This window comes from Trichechus manatus, unplaced genomic scaffold (genome assembly GCF_000243295.1).
Source record: "Trichechus manatus latirostris isolate Lorelei unplaced genomic scaffold, TriManLat1.0 scaffold00030, whole genome shotgun sequence".
Taxonomy (NCBI): Eukaryota; Metazoa; Chordata; class Mammalia; order Sirenia; family Trichechidae; genus Trichechus; species Trichechus manatus.
This window is the reverse complement of record NW_004443966.1, coordinates 13,689,461-13,699,265: the sequence shown is the minus strand read 5'-3', so window position 1 is coordinate 13,699,265 and position 9,805 is coordinate 13,689,461. Positions and strand designations below refer to the sequence as shown.

The 9,805-nt window shown below is 49.9% G+C and overlaps 1 protein-coding gene across 2 annotated transcripts; it reads left to right on the top strand.

Moving 5' to 3' along the window:
* The first annotated feature begins 370 nt into the window (after positions 1–370).
* CALML4 (calmodulin like 4) lies at positions 371–6,225 on the top strand. Of its 2 annotated transcripts, XM_023729757.1 has the most exons (4): positions 371–527; positions 2,178–2,366; positions 5,975–6,023; positions 6,159–6,225. In XM_023729757.1, exons 1-4 carry the CDS (start codon positions 371–373, stop codon positions 6,223–6,225), a joined length of 462 nt encoding a protein of 153 aa, XP_023585525.1. The 2 variants fall into 2 exon arrangements, 1 of the variants encoding a protein (XP_023585525.1); XR_002823773.1 differs by lacking the exons at positions 371–527; positions 6,159–6,225 and having other exon boundaries at positions 1,826–2,401; positions 5,975–6,114.
* The last annotated feature ends 3,580 nt before the right edge of the window (positions 6,226–9,805 follow it).

The window sequence follows — 9,805 nt, the reverse complement described above, 5'->3', positions numbered from 1 at the left end:
AGGGCAAGGGATGGGTGGGGGGGCTGCAGTAGGGGAGGGGAGAGAAGGAAATCTAGGAGAGGAGGGGATAGAGGTCAGAGAAAATGCAGGACACCCAGTTAAATCTCCGTGTCCGATAAACAACAAATACTTGTCAAGTATGTTCCATACAATATTTGGGACATACTAAAATGTTATTCGTCATTTATCTGAAATTAAATTTAGCTTGACAGGCCTGTGTTTTCACTTGCTTAATCTGGCAACCTTAGGAGGGGAGGAGGAGGGAGTGGGGAAAAGGAAGGGGGGGAGAAAGGGGAGGGGAGAAGGTGCTGGGAGAGAGGGAGAAAGGGGGGAAGGGAGAGGAGGGTGAAGGAGCAATGCTGATTTTCCCATGGGGCTGTGCACAGAGTACAAGGAATGCTTCTCCCTGTACGACAAGCAGCAGAGGGGGAAGATAAAAGCCACTGACCTGATGGTGGTGATGAGGTGCCTGGGGGCCAGCCCGACACCGGGGGAAGTGCAGCGGCACCTGCAGACTCACCAAATAGGTAAGTGACCTGGGCCAGTGCAGCCTGTAGGTAAGAGGCAGCCTGTAGCTGAGGGCCTGGTGAGGAGCCCAGCAGGTGGAAGCAATGGAAGCTCAGAAGTGTCAGGGGCAGGTGGTCGTCAGAGCTCGCCAGGACCAAGCTGCGAAGGCATCTGGCCAGGGGGTCCAGCATCACTCTGCTTCCTCGAACCCTCCCACCAACCATGGATGCCGCTGTTTCCCAGAGGACTTCGGGTTCTGGGCACTCCAGCAAGTTGATCACAAACCTGTAATAAAGACAGTGCCAACGGGGTGGGCCCAGTTTTGTTTTTAAAGGAAAGATCACCTTTATTGAACACTTGCCACGTGCCAGGCTGGGCTCACACAGGTTGGCGCTCTCCTAGGCCCCACTGTGCGGTGAAAGGCAAGGTGCACAGCCCTTGAGTAACTTGCTCAAGTTCTCCAGCCAGTGGTGGAACCAGGATCAGAACCAGTTCTTCTGATTCCAAAGCCTGAGCTGCTAAAAACTGTGCAATCCTGCTGGAAAAAAGCCTGCGAGGAAACTCACCCAAAGCGTTACCGCGGTTCCCCCCGGTGAGGGGAGGGGCGATTTTCCTTTGCCTTCTGGTTGTTTCCTGTATCTTCACCGCGGGAACTCACCGCACTTTCCTCATCCGACACAAACACCAAGTTAAAAAAAAAAAAAAAAAGGAGATGGTGTTGGGGGGAGCTGTTTGCTCTGATCATAGGACACTCAGGAAGGGGAGGGGGGAGGAGAGGAAGTCGCCTGGAAAGAACACTTGACCTGGAGCCCAGAGGCCACTCGTCACTCTCTGGACCTCGGTTTCCCCATCTATCAGATGGCTGATCACCATCTGTTGGGGTTACAGGAGGTCCCGATAGAGCGCGGCTGCAGCAGCATTGCGGGGGCATCTGGGGGTGGGCCAGTCTGGGCCCTGGGGCATCGCACCTGGTGATGGGACTTGCAGTGGTTTGGTACCTGAGAGCCCCCCCCCCGCCCCGTTTCCACCTGCAAAAGGGGTGGTAGTTTCTGTTTCCGCCAAAGAGCAAGTTGCAGTCAGGCTGAAGATCCGATTTCCGGCAGGGCTTGGGCTTCAGCCCCACGGCGTTCCCAGGAGGGGCGCCGCTGGGGAGGCTGCAGGTGCGGGAGGCAGGAGACACCCAGGCTGGGACTGAGGCCTGAAGCCTCTGGTGGGGTCATCCATCCATCCTCCTGGCCGTCTGCACGGGCTGCCAAGGGAGGCATGGAGCTTGGCCTGGGAGGGGCGGACACGTGGGCAGCCTTCCTGCAGTTCAGGGAAAGAGGGGAGCAGCGGAAGGAAGTGGGGGTGCCCCCTCCTGATCCTGCCACCGCTTGGGAGGATACTGCACACTCTGAGCCTCTGTCTGCTTAGCAGGTGGATGGTAACCGTAATGACTGAGCACTGTTGGGAGGATTAAACAGGGAAAGGCCAGTCCAGAGAGCGGCTTGGGGTGGAAACTCAGTGAGAGGTGCTGCCTCCTCACCATGACCGCGGCCACCAGTATGGCGCCTCCTGAATTAGCTGGCACCTGAGCTGGCTGGGAAGACTTGGGCAGGAGGCCAGTTAGTTGGCGTCCCCAAGAAGAGCCTTTTCCTGCTGCTCACTGGGCTGTGTTTGGGGTTTCCTAGACAAAAATGGAGAGCTGGATTTCTCTACTTTCCTGACCGTGATGCACATGCAGATAAAACAAGAAGACCCAAAGAAAGAAATTCTCCTGGCCATGCTGATGGCCGACAGGGAGAAAAAGGGCTACATCATGGCATCTGAGCTGCGGTCAAAGCTCACGAGACTGGGGGAGAAGCTCACCGACAAGGAAGGTAACAGCCTGGGACCCTGTCCCCCAACAGCTGGGGTAGGTAGTTGGGGAGGGGCACTAGAGCTGAATCAGTGCCACCAGGTTGTTCAGACCACCACAGCTGATGCATGTCACAGAAGCCTAGGACCAGACATCAAACTAGGGGAACTCTGGCCCTGAGCCCAGGGGGAAGAGCTGAGGCTCACCCCGCGGGGCCCTGGAGGATCTGGAGGTGAGAGGGGAGGGTCTGTCAGAGTGAAGGGACAGCCTGGGGAAACCCGGCTGTGGTTGGACACAGCATGGGGTGGGAGCATCTACTTGGGCCCTGCCCTGCGTTGAAGCCTTTACTGTGGGCCTTCATTTAATGCTTACAACACCCCTGTGAGCACTGTTACTCACCTTATAAAACCTTATAAAACCATCTAGTCAACTCTGACTCATGGCCATCCTGTGTGTGTCAGAGTAGAACTGTCCTCCACAGGGTTTTCAATGGCTGATTTTTCAGAAGTGTATCACCAGGCCATTCTCCTGAGGCACCTCTGGGTAGACGTGAACCTCCAACCTTTCGGTTAGCAGCCGAATTTGTACCACCTAGGGATTCCTACCCATGTTATACTGATAAAGAATGGATGTGAAGCGAAGTGAGTGCTTGTGAGTAGCAGAGCTGGGATTTAATGCAGGTCTTTTAGGCTCCCCCCACCCCCACCTTCCATCTCAGGCCCTTTTCCCTCAGCACAGCAGGGCTTTGAAACAGTTCTGCTAGGTTCAGTCATGGAGGAAAAAGCGAAATCCAAATGGACTCGAATTTTTAAAATGTAAGTGAATGATAACCGGAACAAGAAAAAGTTTTCTGCTAGAAACTTAATCTCCCTCTTAGAAAACAAGGGCAGTATGCACATTGCATATCAACCAAATCTCTTGACCAGCAGAGTTGGAAACAGCGGTGTCCCACTCAAAGATGGCGGCCAACCATGCTGCTTTGAATGTGTGTTGCTCTCCACAGTCCTCACAAGAACCCAAGCTCATGCATCAGGCTTCTGAAAGTGCTCACTACGTCTCTTCTGAGTCTCCCATTGCAGGGCTTCGACCCATAGTTTTTCCCGTTCTGGTTATCCTTCTACTTCACCTAAATTTTAAAAATTCCAGTCTGTTCCCATTTTGCTTCCTCGGTCCTGCAGCATAGCTGTCCTCTGAAGTTGCTAGTCATGCCAGGAACTTCCAGATTTAGATGCTACTTTGGTCCCTTTCCTCATGACTCAGCCAGCTGTAAGAGCTCTTCCAGAAGGAGTCTGTGGTGGTCTTTGCTGGACGGTTGGACAAGTATTGCTGTCCTGGAGCCCCACGGGGGGCTTTTCCCTCACACCTTCCAGAAACCCAGCACGCCTTATCCTACTGTAGAGCAGGATGACGGCCCTGGGTCCTTTGGGAAAGCCCTTTATAAACTGAAAAGCTGGGCCATTTGTGGGTGCTCTTTCAGCCTGAGGGGACACTGCCTGGCTAGCCTCTGGGTCCTGCCACAGCAGCCATCGCCAGTCTGTCCCCAAGGCTGCACCAACTCCCAGAGGCTGAGATTTCTAGTTAGGCCGCCTGGCTTGCCTGTGGTTGGTATGGGAGGGCTGGGGCTCGGACACAGCAGGTGGAGGGAAAAGGATTCATTTTGAGTGAACTTTTGGCCTTTCATTAAAGCTGGGGTTTATGGAGGGGTTGCACAGGTGTGGATTCAGGTTTGCATCTGGGCTCCCCCTCTTTCTGGGAAACCTTAGACGAGTTTCTTAACCTCTCCCACCCTCCTCAGTTTCCTCAGTGTGGAATGAAGCTACAGTAGTCCCTCCAAGACTCTCTATAAATCAGTCTGTTTAGATTTTATCTGCAGTCACAAAGACATGGTACAAAGCAATTAAAAATAGCCCCACAGAAGGCACTTCATCTTCCCCACTGCTTTCTCAGGCTGGCAGCGATCACGATCTCGTCTTTCATTGTGGCCGTTTTCATGTGAACAGGGGAAAACATGGGTTCTCCTTCCTTCTCAGGTTCTGAGGACACCTCAGCCTTTTATATACCAGGGGTAGTGTTAGCATATAGAACCAGCCAGAGTCTTAATTCTTTTGGTTAATGAGCTCTGTCTAAAGCAAACACCACGGCCCCCAAACCTGCATACATCTCTCATTTGTTTAACCAGCAAAGAAACATTTCAAAGAAACTGGTAATGTGTTCCAGACAAGCTGGGAGACAGGTTTCACTTCCTCGTGCAGTGGGGGACAGGAAAGATGATACCAGAAATAGGAATCCTCTAGCCTGGGTGAGTGGAAGAAAATCTTCAGTTTTGTTAAGAAGCCTTCTTGGGGCACCTGCAGAAGGCTTCCAGGCAGGACTCCCTTCTGAGGCCTGGGAATAGGCTGACTTGAGCACCCTGGTTCTTCAAAGGGAGACAATGTGTACCGCCATTTTACGCAGACGGCATTGGCAGGCTCCAGCACCTGGCTTTGAACTGATGCACCCTCTTCTGGACAGGAGGCGGCAGTGGCAGCCTGGACTGGCTGGAAGGGGCACTGGGAGCCCTTGCTGAAGCTAGAGCTGGCGTTGGGCACATCCACTGGGGATAGTTTTAACCAACAGGTGGATGGGTAGAAGTTTCTCAGTGAAATAAATTACAGTCCCCTCAACTTTCTAAAAATACCCGGAACTACTATCACTGGCTATCAGCTTAGGCACAGAGCCCAGTAATTACACTTTCGAGGATGGTTAAGCAGAGTCACAGGATATTTTCTAACTGCTGAGAATTGTGTGTGTTGGGTGCATCTGGGGCTGGGAAGTCCCCACAGGGTAGTGAGAGGTTTTGCAGGAGGATGAGGATGGTCCAAAGAGCCAAAAGCCCTGGAGAGGCTGCTGTGGAGCTATACTGGCTGAGATGGGGCTTCTTGTGGACCCCTGGGACAAGCTACTGTTTGGCCCCGGAATCCAGAACCAGAAGAAACAAGCATATGAAGTGATGTTTTTTGAGCGACGCCCGAAAACAATGGCAGTTTTGTAGTCCTGGAGCTTTAGACACAGTAGGATTTATTTTTCCCTTATATTGCCCACACTCCCAAAACACACACTATTTTTTAAGAGGTGGTGGTAGCAGACACCACTTGTCACGAAGTCCCCCATTGGTGTGGGGGCAGGGGCGGTGGGAAATGCTGATCTGGAAGAGAAAGCAGGCTGGTCAAGGGCAGGCCAAAGCCTGGGCCGGGCTGCCTCAGGATGGAGCTGCAGAGGGTATCCTTTTTGCTGGGGTGCTCAGAGGCTGGGCTGTGGAAGTTGAAATCCAGGCCAGAGATTTCTGGAAGTATAGACACAGGGGTCCCATATTAAAAGAAAAAAAGCATAGAGTGGCTTCAGCAACTGAAAACTAACCACACCTCCCCCTCCCCCACCCCTGGCAGAAAGCCCACTCAGCTCAGAATTGAATCGGGTGGTCTCCAAAGGGGTGGAGGTGGCTTGTCCTTTCTGTTGGCTGTTTTTCTTCCTGGTCTACAAGAACAGTCATTTGGACACTCAGGGAAAACCTCTGGGGAGCCCCAGTCCCCAAAGAACTGCATGTCCTGTAACACCAAAGCCAACCTGAAAAATTAATGTGATTTATTGCAGTGGACGAACTTTTCAGGGAAGCAAATATTGAACCAAATGACAAAGTGAAGTATGATGAATTCATCCACAAGATTACCCTTCCTGCAAGGGACTACTGAATGAGGACGAGCACAAGAGAGCCTTTCCTGGCCTGAAAACTCAGACTGATGAATTTTTAAAAAGAAAAGTGTTCCTTTCACTCCAGGGAGACGGCAGACCAGCAGCAATGTGACAGTACCCGACTGCTGCAGAGTAACAAGCAATGGAAATAATGTCAGCTCTGATATTAGCATGACTTTAATAAATGATTTGTATTGATTTTAAGAACTGCCATACAGCACTTTATAACATGGAAAGAGCCTGTGGTTTGGAGTCGGACCTGGGTTCTAGTCCTGGCTCTCTGTTTCCCATCCGTGTAACTAGGCACTCCATTTCACCCCTCAAGGCCTCAGGATCCTCACTAAAGTGGGATTCCTACCCCTCACCTCAGGGAGGAGCCTGGGTGGCACAGTGGTTAAGCGCTCAGCTGCTAACCAAAAGGTCAGTGGTTCAAACCCACCAGCTGCTCCAAGCGAGAAAGATGTGGCAGTCTGCTTCCATAAAGAGTTACAGCCTTGGAAACCCTATGGGGCAGTTCTGCTCTGTAGTCCTATAGGATCGCTAGTCGGAATCATCTTCCACGTTTCTGAGGGAAAAAAGCCAATCTCTAGCTGACAAATAGCAACAAGCAAAGAGCATTTAAAACAAAACAAAAACTTAAGGCAACATTTTCTTGCAGCACCACAGGGCCACTTACAAATTCTCATTTCCCTCTTGGCATACAGTGCAGGCTATTCATTCATAGATACAAAGCACAGAGTGGAAAGACTCACGTGAAGGTGAGGCCGCGTCTGCAGAGCAATGGGAAGAGTAAACTGACTTCACATCCTCTCACCAAAGGAAACCAGAGGATGCACCGTCTTGCATTCAGAGGCCTTGCAATCTTCTGAGGAGGCCTTTCTGACACTCCTGCTAGAACTCTGAGCTCTCTCCTGGGCTCTGTTATCAGACAGACTTTCAAGGGACTAGGATGGTTGACTCAAGTGGGGCAAATTGCTCATGGCCTCAAGTCCCTTCCCCAGGATGACTGAAAGGAGGTAAGGGGATGTATCAGGGCTGGCTGCAGTCATAGTTGAATCAAGAGACTTGGAAAACAGTCGTTGGGCACTGGTCCTTCCGGGATCCCCCCAGCTCAACTAGCTTTGAGTGAGTTATGCAGCCAGGAGGTATTGTGGGCTGGTGCTGCCTGAGCTTCAGAGCTGGCCACACATTGTCAGATTTGTAGTGTCAGCACCGCCTGAAAAGCACTAAAGTCACACGCCAGCATACAGGATGGAAGGGCGGGAGCCTGAAACAGAGATGTTCATCCTTAGATGTATCAAAATTTGACTCTCCGGGCTGTGGCTTTGTCTAATGGTGTCTTAGTGGCTAAAACATAAGAAAACCAAATCAAGGGTGTGCCTTCTGGGAGGTTATAGTTGCTGTTAGCTGCTGGTGAGTCGGTTCCCACTCATAGCGACTCTGTGTATGACAGAACGGAATGCTGCCTGGTCCTGCACCATCCTCACAATCGTTCCTATGTTTAAGCTCATTACTGCAGCCATTGAGGGTCTTGGAAGGTTATACAAATCTTTGCTAAGGGTCAGGCATAGTCTTAATGCAAATACCTCACCATGCTTTGTGGCACCAGACCTACTGAGGTCCTGAGAAAGGAGATCCTTTTATTTTCCCAGTGTCGTAATTGCCTATGGGAATGACTACGAATTCCCTGCAAAGAAGGGTTTTGGTGGGGGCAGGTAGTAAATGGCCCCAACACCAAGTGAAGTTGTGATCATCCATCTGGGAACGCCCAGGTCCCATGGTGCAGGGGCTGATCCAGGTTTTTCTGGGGCCTGAGGCTTATGTGACTTGGCAGCCTTCTTTAAGCATACAAAAATAGAAATGCAGAATTTCTAAGGCTGCTCCCAGGATCCTGGAAGAGGTCCGAGCAAGTGAGGAATCATGGTGGTTAAGCTTCATTACCTTCATGGTGAATCCGCCTGAGAGGTGGTTAGACTCTGGCACCTCATGTTGTTGTTGTTAGGGGTCATCAGTTCGGTTCTGACCCTGTATACAACAGAACGAACATTGCCTGGGCCTGAGCCATCCTCACAATCATTGCTACGTTTGAGCCCATTGTTGCAGCCATTCTGTAAGTCCATCTCATTGAGGGTCTTCTTATTTGCTAACCCTCTACTCTACCAAGCATGATGTCCTTCTCCAGGGACTGGTCCTTCCTGATAACATGTCCAAAGTATGTGAGACAAAGTCTGGCAATCCTTCCTTGTAAGGTGCATTCTGGCTGTACTTCTTCCAAGACAGATTTGTTCCTTCTTCTGGCAGTCCATAGTATATTCAATATTCTTCACAAACACCATAATTTAAAGGCATCAGTTCTTCAGTCTTCCTTATCTGTTGTCCAGCTTTCACATGCTTAGGCTGGGTTCTCTAGAGAAGCAAAACCAGTAAAGCGTATAGATATATATATAGAGAGCGAGCGACCTTTATATCAAGGCAACAGCTCATGATTGTAGAGGCTGGAATGTCCCAAGTCCGTGGATCAGGATAGAGGCTTCTCCCAATTCACATAGCCACAGGGGCTGGCAAACCCTAGATCTGCAGGTCAGAAAGCAGGGCTGTTGCTCACAGGCTGTGAAGATCAACGAATCCAAAGATCGGCAGATAAGCTGACAGCTGAAGTCCCAAGAACCAGAGGTCAGATGAACAGGAGGCAGCCACAGATCCACAGTGAGCAAAAAGCCAGAATGTCTGCTTATGTTTGGATACAGGCCACACCACCAAGGAAACTCCCTTTCAACTGATTGGCTGCTCAAAGTAGATGCTATCTTGGGTGTGATCACACATGAACACTGAGAATCATGGCCCAGCCAAGGTGACACACAATCTTAACCATCTCACATGCATATGGAGCGACTGAAAACAACATCGCTTGGGTCAGGCACACCTTAGTCCTCAAAGTGACATCTTTGCTTTTCAACACTTTAAAGAGGTCTTTTGCATCAGATTTGCCCAATGCAACATGTCATTTGGTTTCTTGACTGCTGTTTCCATGGGTGTTGATTGTGGATCCAAGTAACATGAAATTGTGAACAACTTCAGTATTTTCCCCATTTATCATGATGTTAACTTATTGCTCGTATGCAAGTTCAGGTTGAAGCTGAAGAAAATTTAAAAAAGTCCATAAGAGCCAAAGTACCACCTTGAGTACATCCCACCTGAATTTAGAGACCATTTCGAGAAGATTTGATGCACTGAACGCTAATGACGGAAAACGAGATGAGTTGTGGGATGACATCAAGGACATCATACATGAAGAAAGCAAAAGATCATTAAAAAGACAGGAAAGAGAGAAAAAAATCAAAATGGATGCCAGAAGAGACTCTGAAGCTTTCTCTTGAACATAAAGTAGCTCAAGTGAATGAAGGAAATGATGAAGTAAAAATGCTGAACAGAAGATTTCAAAGGGCGGCTTGAGAAGACAAAGTAAAGTAATATAATGAAATGTGCAAAGACCTGGAGTTAGAAAACCAAAAGGGAAGAACATACTTGGCATTTTTCAAGCTGAAAGAACTGAAGAAAAAATTCAAGCCTCGAGCTGCAATATTGAAGGATTCTGTGGGCAAAATATTGAATGACGCAGGAAGCATCAAAAGACGAATAGAGTCAATGTACCAAAAAGAACTGGTCAATGTTCAGCCGCTCAGGAGGTAGCATATGATCAAGAACAGATGGTACTGAAGAAGTCCAAACAGC